At 36.6% G+C, this 16696-nt stretch overlaps 1 protein-coding gene across 5 annotated transcripts in view; it reads right to left on the reverse strand.

The window, feature by feature from the left end:
- The window catches only part of DENND4A (DENN domain containing 4A), a 130318-nt gene that overhangs the window by 7528 nt on the left and 106094 nt on the right, over positions 1 to 16696 (reverse strand). For all 5 annotated transcript variants that reach the window (XM_029236846.1, XM_029236845.1, XM_029236843.1 and 2 more), the window contains 6 exons: positions 8058 to 8247; positions 4147 to 4241; positions 2545 to 2720; positions 2304 to 2450; positions 1239 to 1437; positions 751 to 1005 (listed from right to left, as the gene is read on the reverse strand). In XM_029236846.1, the coding sequence (XP_029092679.1) occupies positions 751 to 1005; positions 1239 to 1437; positions 2304 to 2450; positions 2545 to 2720; positions 4147 to 4241; positions 8058 to 8247 (1062 nt within the window). The remainder of the gene's footprint in view (positions 1 to 750; positions 1006 to 1238; positions 1438 to 2303; positions 2451 to 2544; positions 2721 to 4146; positions 4242 to 8057; positions 8248 to 16696) is intronic.

Consider the following 16696-nt stretch of genomic DNA (forward strand, 5'->3'; position numbering starts at 1 on the left):
CCTAAAGTAGCAGATTTAACAAAGTACTAAGATCAGTGAGAAAGGGTACCATGAAGGGCTAATCTTGACCAGCTTATGACTGAGGCTCCACAGAAAGATGAATCCAGGAGCCACATTCTCTATCAGTTCAAGACCCTAGCGCAGATGCTCTGACTGAGTTAACCTCTCATTCACCATGTACTGAAAATCCAAACACATGCACAATCACAGACATGAAGTACAAGAAGGGAGAAGACAAAGTTCCTGAACTTAGACACTTTGCCATTTAGTGCCAGTGACAGCATATGAAAAAGAAAAAAAATGCTTTAATAGAGCAACATATCAAAAATACGAGTGAACATAAACTACTTAAATGTTAAACAAAAATTCACAGTAAAGTAATGAGAATGGTAGCACACGACTGTGATATGAATTACAGGTGTCCAACTAAAGTGTTAGGCTTATTTTTGAAGGAGGTATGAGGCATAAGTGGGGCAAACTCACAAAGTCTTCTCATAAGAGTCATTTACAGTTTATTCTTGAGGCTATAACAAAAAGTCAAGTCCATTTTGTGTAAACTTTATAAGAAGTCTAAAAAACATGACTGTCTTACCGCTAGACTGTAAGGAGAAAAATTATTTGCAACAATTTTATTGATTCAGGTGGTTATTAAAAATATTCAGCATAAAATTACTTTTTTGTCATTAGGAATATGCAAACATTACAATGGTGACAGTAGCACTGGCTTTTAGTTAATTTTTACTCTCATACCTTTGAATACTTGTTACAATGCTCAGAAGAAAGAATCAATCCAGGTAAATTACTGGGTAAGTCAAGACGTCTAAAATACCACACCAGGTTCCAAAATACAATTGGATGATGGTCCACAAAGTCTGCCACTGTTATTGCATGATCACCTTCATTTTCCAATAAGCTTTCAAGTTCCTTCCATACCACTAAAGGACTAAGATATGGAACAGTGATAGGATCTGGACTTGGGAGGTGCCATTCTAATCCTAAAGAATCCTGTTGAATAAATAAAAACCATAAATAGCAATTACAAGATTGATGATACTAAATCATTAAAAAAAATTCCTGTCGATGATTTCCATATAATTAGAAATGAAACTGTATCATGTAACAAGACACTCTTCTTAACAATAATAAAATTGAAGCTTATAAGGCTGTTTAGCACAAGGGGAACAAACTCATATGTAAATTATCAATGTCCAAATTGTAAAAAACACCAAAATACATACTGTAGCTCCTTGTAAAGTAGTTGGCAGGCTGCCTGTAGGAATGAGCTTCTGTCCTCCATTGTCTTCCTTATCCAAGGTGCCATAAGTACTAACACTCCTGGCCATTGGAAATACTGGACATTTTGACAAAGCTGCTCTTGATCTATCAGCAGGGATCTGAATACTTCGGGCACATGTATTTTCGAGCAACTTTGATTTGCTTGGGCATTGAAAAAAGGAAAAAGCGTATCACTGTCTAGATTTACTTTATTTCACTGAATCAGTGAAATTTACATTTCACTGCTGCACATAGCAAAGTAAAAGGAAGGAAAGATGTTAATCAGGCTTTGGCTGGGAAAAAGGATACAGTTTAAAGTAGCCTAGTCATGTTAATTTTCTTTTTATCCAGTAAACTTTAAATATACAAAGAGTCATTCATTTGTTCAAAACATTTAGTGGACAACTTTTATACTGCAGGAACCACAGTAGGCCCGAGGATACAAAGCAGAAAAAATAGGCACCTATTCCTTCAGGAGTCAGAGCTAGTGGGAGACAAAGAAAGGGCTATAATAGACCTATGATGAAAGAAGGGACACACATAGATTTGCAGTTTTGCAGTCTAAGCATTCAGGATCAAACAGGTCATGCTAGCCTGCTAGTACTATGTAGGCATTTTCTTTTGCACATGCATTTACCAATATAGCTTCACTTGCCCAGCTATATTTGGTGTATTTGGCACTTCTCCAAAATGGAGTCAGTTTTGGCATTTGTTTTAAGCACAGACTTACTTGTATTAGGCTTACTGTGTAAGTCTTAGTTTGATTTTATAGTTCATCTATCAGCTCCAAATGTTGTCTTAGATTATTAAATATTCCTAAGTAGAAAATTAAATATTGCAAAGTAGAAGTACCTCAGTACTGACTTAATTCCTCGAGAGAGAGATAATTAATTAGGAATAAGAACTTGAGATTAAGAATCTATTATACATAGGAATCTAAACCTTAAAATGGTCAGCTAATTCTTCTGTCATTACTTGAAATGTATAGTATATATTGTTAAAATATAGTTCCACATAATCATAATTACCTATTTAGATCAAAATTTCCTTGAACAGAGAGAACAGATGTGTCAAGACCAGAGGCTGATGTTGAGATACAAGACTGCCTTGTCTGCCTTGAAAAGGAGGATGGAAAATGCATATTTTCTGTAGACGGGCTTGACTTCAAAAAGTATCTGTAATGTGAATCAAAGGAGCTTTTTGAGAAAAGAGATATTCTAGGAAACATGATCCTTAAACATGAAGGGGAAAAAAAGCATAAATCATTACCTTCCAGGTCGTCTTAAATCTCTTATTTCGATGTTCAGAAAGGGCAAGAAAAGATTGCCACAAAATGGGCAGGTTGTATTGAGATTTGAATCATCTGCTGTCCAGCCAGCCATGATTTCCTCATCATGGACAAGACAATCACAGGTTCTACAACGAGAGCAGCTCGAGATAAGAACCTATGGGAGAAAACAGCATTTTATAAAGTAAGCCGGTTAGTGCAATTACAATTTAAAAACCATTTCAATTCATATATCTACTGGAAAAGTAAAACTCAGAAGGATTCAGAAGTTACAAATGAAGAATGGATTACATTCAGTACATTATATAATATACTCATCTTTAACTATTTCACCTAAGTCTATTCCAAAACTTTTGCCTGAAAGGGAAACTTGCATTTAAGTGAGGATTTTTACCATTATAATTACGTACTATAAAATCTGCCATGATTTTATTAATGGAAAACTAAACCCAAGTATTACTTTGTTAATACACAAAATAGGTATTGGTAATTACATGTTATAGATCTGTGCTACTCAAAGTGTGGTCACGAGTAGGGAGCTGGTCCACAAACTCTTACTGGTTTGTGATGAGCTAAGTAAAGAAACTGAGAAGAGGATTTGGAGACCTGTAAACTAATTGCTGTAACAGCTAAGTCGGTGATCAGTAGATTTTAGAAGAGTAACAGCCATGACAGATTGGAACTTAAAATCAGCAACCAAAAAAACCCTGGTCTGTCACTACAGACAGTTTAAGAAGCATTGCTGTAGATAAATGTAAATGCTGTCATTACATTAAAATATAGAAATTCCTGAAGCCATCAGAAACTTTGTAAACTGCAACATCAGTGCTCATCATTTATTTTCCAGCTGCATGCAAATTTATTTTCCAAATTTATGCGAATTAGTGTGAAACAGAAACACAAATGTATTTGGAAGCAATTTTTACATAAAAATTAGGGAAAGTTTTTAAAGTGTAAAACTATAACCTTTTTATTGCAAGAAAATGGGATATAGCAGCATACCCAGCAGATATCTACATCAAACTGACACAAAGAATGAAAAACATGATGGAAAAAGTTGACACAAATGCCAAAACTGCTCCCTATATCCTCATCCAAAAAGTGTGCCTGCACAGCAAAATTAGTTACAAGTGTTTAAGTTGTGAAATAGGGACTTCCCTGGCAGTCCAGTGGTTAGGACTCCGTGCTTCCACCGCAGTGGGTGCGGGTTCAATCCCTGCTTGGGGAACTAAGATCCCGCATGCTATGTGGTACGGCCAAAACAAAAAAGAAAAAAAGTGTAATAAGAATTCAAAGAGGACATACATAAAACAAGGGGTAAATATAAATACTGGAAATAAAAATGCTTTTGTATGTTGATAAACATGAAAGGAAGTATGGAACTTTTCTAAACAGAAGAAGTCATATGACTTCAATAATCTGAAATACTAGATACTTTACGTTTATTCAGGAGCAATATACATTCTGAAATTTTCAGATGCCATATATTTAACTTTTTATCATTCTACCAGAGACTATCAGCACTTAAGAAATGTAAATTTTATTAAGTAGTACATGAAGATGTTCTTTTGATTAAATTGTACCTCCATTGCATAGTTCTGGAAGATATTTGTATTACTCGTGTTGCAGGAAGATGCCACTTCTGATTTCCCAGGTAAGGCAAACTTGGACAAGGATCCTGTTCATTATTAAAAAACAAAGAGCAAAACCATTAAAATTAACAGAAAGGATATGAGAATCTTTCACTTTCATAAATTCTCTGGTAAAATGTCAAACAGTTTTATTTAAAACTATTTAAGATGATAAAGGTAATTTAAGAAAAAGCAAATAAATAATGAAAAATGTTTTTCAACATATGCCTTTGTGTACACCTAAGGAAATGTGCTTTAATTCATTACTCACTTATTAAGCACTTTGTACAGACTAGAAGGCATTCCAGTTGTTTGTAATTACTGTTTTGCTGTTTCTATTCTTACATGCTTTAGATAAAAGAAAGTGTTTAGTTCTAAGGTCTAAAAAGTATAAAATAGCTGATCTTATTTCAGATCATGAAAAGAATTACTGGCAACTCTCTGCCTTATAAGGATCTTTAAAATCTGGAACAGTAATCTTGCTTTTAAACACTAGGGAAGAGTTTCCAAGTACATTCTTAAGAGCAAAGGGATATTAGCAGGTATTAAAATGACAACAAAATAAGGGCAGTTCTGTGGTCAAGTCAATTGCTGACAGTGGCTATATCTAGTTAGGAAAACTGGAAGTAATCAATACATTTTCTATACTTTTTTTTCCCCCAGTAGTTACTACATTTTATGAATGAACAATGGTATTTTTATAAATATAAAGGTTAAAAAAAAGTAACAGTATAAACTATCAGTTCCAAGAAATAGAGAGGATAGGAAAACATGTTAAACACCACCATGGGGATGCATAATTCAGACTAATGATCTGATTGCTTCAGCAAATAAATGACAAGGGAGAAAAAAAACATAGCTCTAGAGCTTCCTCTAGCCCTAGGCTCTGCCACACAGACAAGCAGAGAGGTGGAGAGCTGAAGCTTCACATCATCCTTGAAGATGATTAGAAATGGTGGCAACTAGAGTTCTTTCCTGATGGTCCCCCAATAACCTTCTGTAATCCCCCTGTGCTAAAGCTAGTTCAAAATTGCTATCTATCAGCCTTGACTAATTCAGTCATTTATGTGGGCAGCCTACCTCTTATATCTCATCAATCTACAGCACAGAATAAATATTCTTTTTAGCAAATACGAATCAGGTTGTGAGGTAAGTCTTATTTACTTAGCTCAATAAACAGTTCTTGCATGTTAGAAAAAAAATAAGAGGCTGGGAACTAATCACCTGATTTCTTCATGAATATACAAAAGGGGGAAAAAACAGGGAACAAAGATGAGAGGGAGTTAGTAGACACATCAAACAAATGCAACAAGTGGACCTTGTTTGGGTCTCAATTTGAACAAACCAGCTATAAAAAGAGTTTCGTGAGATAGTTGTGAAAATTTAAGTATATATTTTATATAAGATATATGATATTGTCACATTAAAAAATATGATAATAATATGACAATTTTGTTTTGAAAACAAATGAATGCTTCACAAAAGATACTGTATGAGTCCATAACATGTTCAAAAATGGCCATGCTGACATACAGTGTTAGAAGATGATGTTCATCTGTGAAGGGAGTGGTGAGTAGATGTGGTTATGAGAGGGGGTTCTGGATGCTGTTTATGTTGTGTTTCTTTCTTTTTTCTCCCCCCCACCCCGGAAACATTTATTTATTTATTTGGCTGCACCAGGTCTTAGCTGCATTATGCAGGAGCTTTGTTGCGGCATAGAGGCTCTTTAGTTGTGGCATGTGGGATCTAGCTTCCTGACCAGGGATCGAACCCAGGCCCCCTGCATTGGGAGCAAAGAGTCTTAACCACTGGACCACCAGGGAAGTCCCAAGGTTCTGGCTCTTAATCTGATACTGGTTAATCAGTTGTCCTCAATTTGTGAAATGTACAGTATTTACATACATAAAAATGTACACACTACATGTATAACATAGAGTAAATAATAAATGTATTAAATAAATAAACTTTAATAAAAAGTTACAAAGATATAACATTAAAGTCCTCATGTTTTAGATATATCAATACATGTTGAAGTATTTATGAATAAAATTATATATTGTTTGGGATTTACTTTAAAATAATCCAGTGGGGAAGGAAAAAATGTTGGCAGCAGAAGAGAGGCGGAAAAGATAAAACAAGACTGGCCATTTGTTGATAGTTGCTGAAGTTGTGTGAAGGGTACGTGGGAGCTCATTGTGCTATTCCTTCTACTTTTGTGATTGACTATTTCCACAATAAAAGCTTTTTAAAGTAGCAAAGATGCAAATTTGAAAAACATTATAATGCATTCATTCCTCACATCATATAACAGGATAACTTTCAAATGGATTAAATATTTAAATCAGGGGTCAAATCTATTTTTGTATGACCACAAACTCAGATAATTTTAACATTTTAAAGCACTGTTAAAAATAAGAAAAAGACAAAAAAGAATATGTGACCGAGATGTATGTGGCCCACAAAACCTAAACTATTTACAATATAGCCCTTTATAGAAAAAGTCTGCTGACCCCAGAAAATGTTAAAAAGGAAATCAGAAGTATGAGAAGAAAACAGTGGTGAGCCTAGGGAAGGGGAAATCTTTCCTAATAACTCAAAATCCAGAAGCAATAGGGCAAAAACTGATAAATTTGATGACATAAAATTAAAAAGTTTTATGTGGGGAAAATAAAAATCCCTGAACTTGACAAACTTGGAAAAGCATCTGCCACTTATATAAGAGACAAAGGATTAATTCCCTAACATAAAAAAGAGCTATTAAAACTTAAAAAATGTGGGGAGGACCAAAAAGTGAAAGTGAAATGTAGGCAAAGGACAGTTCACAGAAAAAGAAACACAAGTAGTCCTTAAACACATAGATGGATATGCAACTTAATTTATAAGATAAAGAAAAATGAAAACTAAATTGAAATACATTCTTCACCTATCAGATGGCAAAAATCTGAAAAGTGTGCTAACATATTTTCTTCACAAGGCTGTGGGGAAATAGGTATTCTTTTTTTTTTTGCGGTACGTGGGCCTCTCACTGCCGTGGCCCCTCCCATTGCGGAGCACAGGCTCCGTACGCGCAGACTCAGCGGCCATGGCTCACGGACCCAGCCGCTCCGTGGCATGTGGGATCTTCCCGGACCAGGGCACGAACCCGTGTTCCCTACATCGGCAGGTGGACTCTCAACCACTGCGCCACCAGGGAAGCCCAAAATAGGTATTCTTATATACTACCTGTGGGAATACAAAATAGTATACCCCTGAGGAAGGAACCTGGCAATATCGCTTCAAGGAAAAACTTGGAAGTATCTTCCAAAAATACCCTGGCAAAAATATAATATGACATATATGCATCACAGTATTATTTATAACAGTTAAACACTGAGAACTTAAAGTCCATCAACAGGGAAGTGGTTAAAATAAACCAATACATCCACACATGATGAACAATGCAACTGTAAAAATGAATGAGGGACAACACTATGTGATGATATGGAATGCTCTTCAGAATATAGTGTTAAGTGAAAAAAGCAAGGAACAGTTAAGTGTTTATAGCATGTTACCTTTTGAGTAAGAAGACAAGGAGATATTAAGAACACACAAACACACACATGCTTTTTAAAACACATTAAAAAAAAGCACATTAAAAAAAGCAACAATGAAAGGATAAATCAAAATGAATAAAAATGGCTACCTCTAGGGACAGTAACAAACCAAGATGAAGGGATGAGGATGGAAGAAGCTAGACTTCTCTGAAAGTGCCTTGGTTCTGTATTGTTTTGAGCCATGCAAATCTTTTACAAAATTAAACATAAAGGAGAAAAAGTAAAGGTACCACAAATCAAATGCAGTATGACCGAGCTGTTTGGACAAACCTTCTAAGGAGGAAGAACCTTCCAGGCTTGTTCTGCTGAAATCAATTCCCTTAGTCCCTGCAGTGGCACTGCTTTCCTGACAAGAAGTGGCTCCTTCCAACTCGTGGCAGACCTCTTCATCTGTTAAAGAGGTAGATTCAGAATCCTGGGCTCCCACTGAAGAAAGACTGGTACGATCAGAACTTTGATCCTAAGGACATAATTATAAGCTTAATTTCCTTCATATTTAAAGTTAGTTATTGAAAAGTTCACTTCAAAGGCAGAGGAAACGCCTAATTACTCAGATGATCAGTTAATTAACATTACAACTTCTAGCAGAAAAAAAACCCCAACCAATTTTACAAGGGCATACTGGACAAACATGAGCTGGAGATCAATTTTAAAGACAGCATTTCTTAGTAAGATCAAAGCAGATACCTGTTAGTTAGATAACTGCTAACTTTAAGTCTTTGTTTATTGTTAATTTTCTTCCCTGCAAATCCCAGCCCAGGATGATACCATTAGAAAATTACATTTTAATCTCTTTTAATTTCATTTATGTTTACATTTTATTCTTTTCCATAACAATCCAGGTTTCAAAGACATGTATTTCTAGTTTTCAATTTTGAGAACACCAAAGTATAAGTATTTTTTCCTGGTTACACCAGTAATATGTAAGAAAATTTGATAAACTTTTGTATGAAGAAAAAAAATTTTTTTAATAACTGTAATTCCACTGCCCAGATAATACATAGGTGTGTGTGTGTATGTGTTACTGAGTTACTTTTAATATTACTTGAAAATTTTTATTGGCTTTTTGGCTATATCTCATTGTGTTTTTTATTTAGTGGGTGCTCTAGGGATTGCAATACATATACCTAATCATTTACAGTGGACTTAAAATTAGTATTGTACCACTTCATATATAATAATATACCGATAACAAATGTCAGTAGGGTGAGTCTCTTAATCACTATGAAACCTCTACACATACTGAAAATCCCATGAGATAACGTTCAAAGTTTTCTTTTGTCCAACTGCAAGTATTTTAAGGAATTTAAAAAGGTTTTAAGGGACTTCCCTGGTGGTGCAGTGGTTAAGAATCTGCCTGCCAATGCAGGGGACGTAGGTTCAAGCCCTGGTCCAGGATGATCCCACATGCTGTGAAGCAACTAAGCCCATGCGCCACAACTACTGAGCCTGTGCTCTAGAGCCCGAGAGCCACAACTACTGAAGCCTGTGTGCCTAGAGCCCATGCTCTGCAACAAGAGAAGCCACCGCAATGAGAAGCCCACGCACCATAACGAAGAGTAGCCCCCACTCGCTGCAACTAGAGAAAGCCCGTGTGCAGCAATGAAGACCCAATGCAGCCAAAAATAAATAAATTTTTAAAAAAAGAATATATATGTATATATAGCTGAATCACTGTGCTGTATACCTGAAACTAACACGACACTGTAAATCAACCATACTTCAATAAAAATTTTTTAAAAAAAGGTTTTAAAAAAGGGGTCTTATAGAGATTGGTTCAAGATGACGGAGTAGGACAGGCTCTCACTCCCTCCTGCGAGAACACCGGAATCACAACTAACGGCTGAACAATCACTGACAGAAACACACTGGAAATCACCAAAAAAAGATACCCCACATCCAAAGACAAAGAAGAAGCCACAATGAGATGGTAGGAGAGGCACAATCACAATAAAGTCAAATCCCATAACTGCTGGGTGGGTGACTCAAAAAACTGGAGAACACTTATACCACAGAAGTCAACCCACTGGAGTGAAGGTTCTGAGCCCCACGTCAGGCTTCCCAACCTGGGGGTCCAGCAACAGGAGGAGGAATTCCTAGAGAATCAGACTTTGAAGGCTAGTGGGATTTGACTGCAGGACTTCGACAGGACTTGGGGAAAGAGACTCCACTCTTGGAGGGCACACACAAAGTAGTGTGTGCATCGGGACCCAGGGGAAGGAGCAGTGACCCCAAATAAGACTGAACCAGACCTACCTGCTAGTGTTGGAGGGGCTCCTGCAGAGGTGGGGAGTGGCTCTGTCTCACCATGAGGACAAGGACACTGGCAGCAGAAGTCCTGGGAAGTACTCCTTGGCGTGAGCCCTCCCAGAGTCAGCAATTAGCACCACCAAAGAGACTGGATAGGCTCCAGTGTTGGGTTGCCTCAGGCCAAAGAACCAACAGGGAGGGAACCCAGCCCCACCCATCAACAGTCAAGTGGATTAAAGTTTTACTGAGCTCTGCCCACCAGAGCAACAGTCAGCTCTACCCACCACCAGTCCCTCCCATCAGGAAACTTGCACAAGCCTCTTAGATAGCCTCATCCACCAGAGGGCAGACAGCTGAAGCCAAGAAAAACTACAATCCTGCAGCCTGTGGAACAAAAACCACATTCACAGAAAGATAGACAAGATGAAAAGGCAGAGGGCTATGTACCAGATGAAGGAACAAGATAAAACCCCAGAAAAACAACTAAATGAGGTGGAGATAGGCAACCTTTCAGAAAAAGAATTCAGAATAATGATAGGATGATCCAGGATATCGGAAAAAGAATGGAGGCAAAGATCGAGAAGATGCAAGAAATGTTTAACAAAGACCTAGAAGAATTAAAGAACAAACAGAGATGAACCATACAATAACTGAAACGAAAACTACACTAGAAGGAATCAGTAGCAGAATAACTAAGGGAGAAGAATGGATAAGTGACCTGGAAGACAAGATGGTGAAATTCACTGCTGCAGAACAGAATAAAGAAAAAAAGAATGAAAAGAAATGAAGACAGCCTAAGAGACCTCTGGGACAACACTAAACGCAACAACATTCACATTATAGGGGTCCCAGAAAGAGAAGAGAGAGAGAAAGGACCCAAGAAAATATCTGAAGAGATTATAGTCGAAAACTTCCCTAACATGGGAAAGGAAATAGCCACCCAAGTCCAGGAAGCGCAGAGAGTCCCATACAGGATAAACCCAAGGAGAAACACGCCAAGACACATAGTAATCAAATTGGCAAAAATTAAAGACAAAGAAAAATTATTGAAAGCAGCAAGGGAAAAATGACAAATAACATACAAGGGAACTCCCATAAGGTTAACAGCTGATTTCTCAGCAGAAACTCTACAAGCCAGAAGGGAGTGGCATGATATACTTAAAGTGATGAAAAGGAAGAACCTACAACCAAGATTACTCTACCCAGCAAGGATCTCATTCAGATTCAACAGAGAAATCAAAAGCTTTACAAACAAGCAAAAGCTAAGAGAATTCAGCACCACCAAACCAGCTCTACAACAAATGCTAAAGGAACTTCTCTAAGTGGGAAACACAAGAGAAGAAAAGGACCTACAAAAACAAACCCAAAACAATTAAGAAAATGGTCATAGGAACATACATTATCGATAATTACCTTAAACGTGAATGGATTAAATGCTCCAACCAAAAGACACAGGCTCGCTGAATGGATACAAAAACAAGACCCATATATATGGTGTCTACAAGAGACCCACTTCAGACCTAGGGACACATACAGACTGAAAGTGAAGGGATGAAAAAGATATTCCATGCAAATGGAAATCAAAAGAAAGCTGGAGTAGCTATACTCATATCAGATAAAATAGACTTTAAAATAAAGAATGTTACAAGAGACAAGGAAGGACACTACGTAATGATCAAGGGATCAATCCAAGAAAAAGATGTAACAATTATAAATATATATGCACCTAACATAGGAGCACCTCAATACATAAGGTAACAGCTAACAGCTATAAAAGAGGAAATCGACAGTAACACAATAACAGTGGGGGACTTTAACGCCTCACTTACACCAATCGACAGATCGTCCAAACAGAAAATTAATAAGGAAACAGAAGCTTTAAATGACACAATAGACCAGACAGATTTAATTGATATTTATAGGACATTCCATCCAAAAACAGCAGATTACACTTTCTTCTCAAGGGCAAACAGAACATTCTCTAGGATGAATCATAACTTGGGTCACAAATGAAGCCTCAGTAAATTTAAGAACACTGAAATCATATCAAGCATCTTTTCTGACCACGACGCTATGAGATTAGAAATCAATTACAGGGAAAAAAACGTAAAAAACACAAACACATGGAGGCTAAACAATACGTTACTAAATAACCAAGAGATCACTGAAGAAATCAAAGAGGAAATCAAAAAATACCGAGAGACAAATGCCAATGAAAACATGATGATCCAAAAACCTATGTGATGCAGCAAAAGCAGTTCTAAGAGGGAAGTTTATACCTATACAAGCGTACCTCAAGAAAAATCTCAAATAAACAATCTAACCTTACACCTAAAGGAACTAGAGAAAGAAGAACAAAGAAAACTCAAAGTTAGCAGAAGGAAAGAAATCATAAAGATCAGAGCAGAAATAAATGAAATAGAAACAAAGAAAACAATAACAAAGATCAATAAAACTAAAAGCTGGTTCTCTGAGAAAATAAACAAAATTGACAAACCATTAGCCAGACTCATCAAGAAAAAGAGGGAGAGGATTCAAATCAATAAAATTAGAAATGAAAAAGGAGAAGTTACAATGGACACCGCAGAAATACAAAGCACCCTAGGAAACTACTACAAGCAAGTCTATGCCAATAATATGCACAACCTGGAAGAAATGGACAAATTCTTAGAAAGGTATAACCTTCCAAGACTGAACCAGGAAGAAACAGAAAATATGAACAGACCAATCACAAGTAATGAAATTGAAACTATGATTAAAAATCTTCCAACAAACGAAAGTCCAGGACCAGATGGCTTCATAGGTGAATTCTATCAAACATTAAGAGAACAGCTAACACCCATCCTTCTCAAACTCTTCCAAAAAACTGCAGAGGAAGGAACACTCCCAAACTCATTCTATGAGGCCACCATCACCCATACCAAAACCAGACAAAGATACTACAAAAACAGAAAATTACAGAATATCACTGATGAATATAGATGCAAAAATCCTCAACAAAATACTAGCAAACAGAATCCAACAACACATTAAAACGATCATACACCATGATCAAGTGGGATTTATCCCAGGGATGCAAGTATTCTTCAATATACGGAAATCAATCAATGTGATACACCATTAACAGACTGAAGAATAAAAACCATATGATCATCTCAATAGATGCAGAAAAAGCTTTTGACAAAATTCAACACCGCTTGATGAAAAAACACTCCAGAAAGTGGGCACAGAGGGAACCTACCTCAGCATAATAAAGGCCATATACGACAAACCCACAGCAAGCATCATTCTCAATGGTGAAAAACTGAAAGCATTTCCTCTAAGATCAGGAACAAGACAAGGATGTCCACTCTCACCATTATTATTCAACATAGTTTTGGAAGTCCTAGCCACGGCAATCAGAGAAGAAAAAGAAATAAAAGGAATACAAATTGGAAAAGAAGAAGTAAAACTGTCACTGTTTGCAGATGACATGATACTTACATAGAGAATCCTAAAGATGCCACCAGGAAACTACTAGAGCTAATCAATGAATTTGGTAAAGTTTCAGGATACAAAATTAATGCACAGAAATCTCTTGCATTCCTATATATTAATGATGAAAAATCTGAAAGAGAAATTAAGGAGACACTCCCATTTACCACTGCAACAAAAAGAATAAAATATCTAGGAATAAACCTACCTAGGGAGACCAAAGACCTGTATGCAGAAAACTGTAAGATACTGATGGAAGAAATTAAAGATGATACCAACAGATGGAGAGATATACCATGTTCTTGGATTGGAAGAATCAATATTGTGAAAATGACTATACTACCTAAAGCAATCTACAGATTCAGTGCAATCCCTATCAAATTACCAATGGCATTTTTTACAGAACTAGAACAAAAAATCTTAAAATTTGTATGGAGACACAAAAGACCCCGAATAGCCAAAGCAGTCCTGAGGGTAAAAAGGGAAGATGGAGGAATCAGACTGCCTGACTTCAGACTATAATACAAAGCTACAGTCATCAAGACAATATGGTACTGGCACAAAAACAGAAATATAGATCAACCCACACACCTATGGTCAACTAATCTATGACAAAGGAGGCAAGGATATAAAATGGAGAAAAGACAGTGTCTTCAATAAGTGGTGTTGGGAAAACTGGACAGCTATATTTAAAAGAATGAAATTAGGGCTTCCCTGATGGTGCAGTGGTTTAGAGTCCGCCTGCCGATGCAGCGGACACGGGTTTGTGCCCCGGTCCAGGAAGATCCCACATGCTGCGGAGCGACTAGGCCCGTGAGCCATGGCCACTAAGCCTGCGCGTCCAGAGCCTGTGCTCCGCAACGGGAGAGGCCACAACAGTGAGAAGCCCACGTACCCCAAAAAAAAAAAAAATGAAATTAGAACACTCCCTAACCCCATACACAAATATAAACTCAAAATAGATTAAAGACCTAAATGTTAGATCGGACACTATAAAACTCTTAGAGGAAAACATAGGAAGAACACTCCGTGACATAAATCACAGCAAGATCTTTTTTGATCCACCTCCTAGAGTAATGGAAATAAAAACAAAAATAAACAAATGGGACCTAATGAAACTTAAAAGCTTTTGCACAGCAAAGGAAACCATAAACAAAATGAAAAGACAACCCTCAGAATGGGAGAAAATATCTGCAAACGAATCAAGGGACAAAGGATTGATCTCTAAAATATATAAACAGCTCATGCAGCTCAATATTAAAAAAACAAACAAACCAATCCAAAAATGGGCAGAAGACCTAAACAGACATTTCTCCAAAGAAGACATACAGATGGCCAAGAAGCACATCAAAAGCTGCTCAACATCACTAATTATTAGAGAAATGCAAATCAAAACTACAATGAGGTATCACCTCACACCAGTCAGAATGGGCATCATCAGAAAATCTACAAACAACAGATGCTGGAGAGGGTGTGGAAAAAAGGGAACCCTCTTGCACTGTTGGTGGGAATGTAAATTGATACAGGCACTATGGAGAACAGTATGGAGGGTCCTTAAAAAACTAAAAATAGAATTACCATATGACCCAGCAATCCCACTACTGGGCATATACCCAGAGAAAACCATAATTCAAAAAGACACATGTACCCCAATGTTCATTGCAGCACTATTTACAATAGCCAGGTCATGGAAGCAACCTAAATGCCCATCGACAGATGACTGGATAAAGAAGATTTGGTATATATATACAATGGAATATTACTCAGCATAAAAAGGAACGAAATTGGGTCATTTGTAGAGACGTGGATGGATCATACAAAGTGTATGGATGGATCATACAAAGTGTATGGATCATACAAAGTGAAGTAAGTCAGAAAGAGAAAAACAAATATCGTACATTAACGTATATATGTGGAACCTAGAAAAATGGTACAGATGAACTGGTTTGCAGGGGAGAAATTGAGAGACAGATGTAGAGAACAAACGTATGGACACCAAGGCAGGAAAGCGGCTGGGAGTGGGATGAATTGGGAGATTGGGATTGCCATGTATATACTGATGTGTATAAAATGGATAACTAATAAGAACTTGCAGTATTAAAAAAAGGGGGGGGTCTTTCATATTAACCAGATATTTACCATCTATTTTACTCTTTCTTCATTTCCAAAGACCCAGGTTTCTTTGTGGTATAATTTTTCTTCAGCCTGAAGAACTTCCTTTAGCGTATTTTATACAGCAGGTCTGCTAGTCATGAATTCTTTTCCTTTATCTGAAAATGTTTTTATTTCACCTTCACCCCCTAAAGAATATTTTCACTGGATATGGAATTCTGGGTTGACAGGCCTTTTCTTCAACAGGTTAAAAGTGTTGTTCCACTGTATTCTTCCCTCCACAGATTATGATGAAAACAAGTTGCCATTCAAATCCTTATTCCTCTGTAGGTAATATGTCATTTTTGTTTAGTAGCATTCAAGATACTATTCTTGTTTTTTTTTTTCTAGCAGTTATTTTCTTATTAGAAATGGATATCTTTGGTTATTAACAGTTTACTTTTATGTATATATAGGTGTTGTTTTCTTTGAGTTTATCCTGTCTATAGTTTACTGAGTATCTGCAAATCTAAATCTTTTACTAAATTTGGGAAATTTTATCCATTATTTCTTCAAGTATTTTTCCTACCATAATCTCTTTCTCCAATTCTTTTGGAATCCCAATTTTATGTTATACATTTTGATATTGTCCCACAAGTCTCTGAGGCTCTGTTCATTTTTATAAAGTCTCTCTCTGTTCCTCCAACAGCATAATTTCTGTTACTCAATCTTTAAGTTCAATGACTCTCCTTTGTCATCTCCATTCTGATATTGAACCCATCCAATGAGTTTATTTCAGAGTGTATTTTTTATGATAAAATTTTTTGACAAATAATTAATTTTTCTGGTTAAGAGTTCTTTTCTTATTTGAAATGTGTTTTTTCTTTACTTCAGGGAATCTAGTTATAATAGCTGCTTTAAAGTTTCCGTCTGATAATTCCAACATCGGGGTTATCTCAGGGTTGTCTTTCCCTTGAGAATTAGTCACATTTTCCTGGTTCAAGTAATTTTGGATTTTATTTTGGACACCATGAATGTTATGCTGTGTAGTCTGGGTACTTTTATAATCTCTTGGAGAATGTTGAGCTATTGTA

The sequence above is a fragment of the Monodon monoceros genome, unplaced genomic scaffold (genome assembly GCF_005190385.1).
Source record: "Monodon monoceros isolate NGI ecotype Baffin Bay Population unplaced genomic scaffold, NGI_Narwhal_1 Super_Scaffold_21, whole genome shotgun sequence".
NCBI classification, from domain to species: Eukaryota; Metazoa; Chordata; class Mammalia; order Artiodactyla; family Monodontidae; genus Monodon; species Monodon monoceros.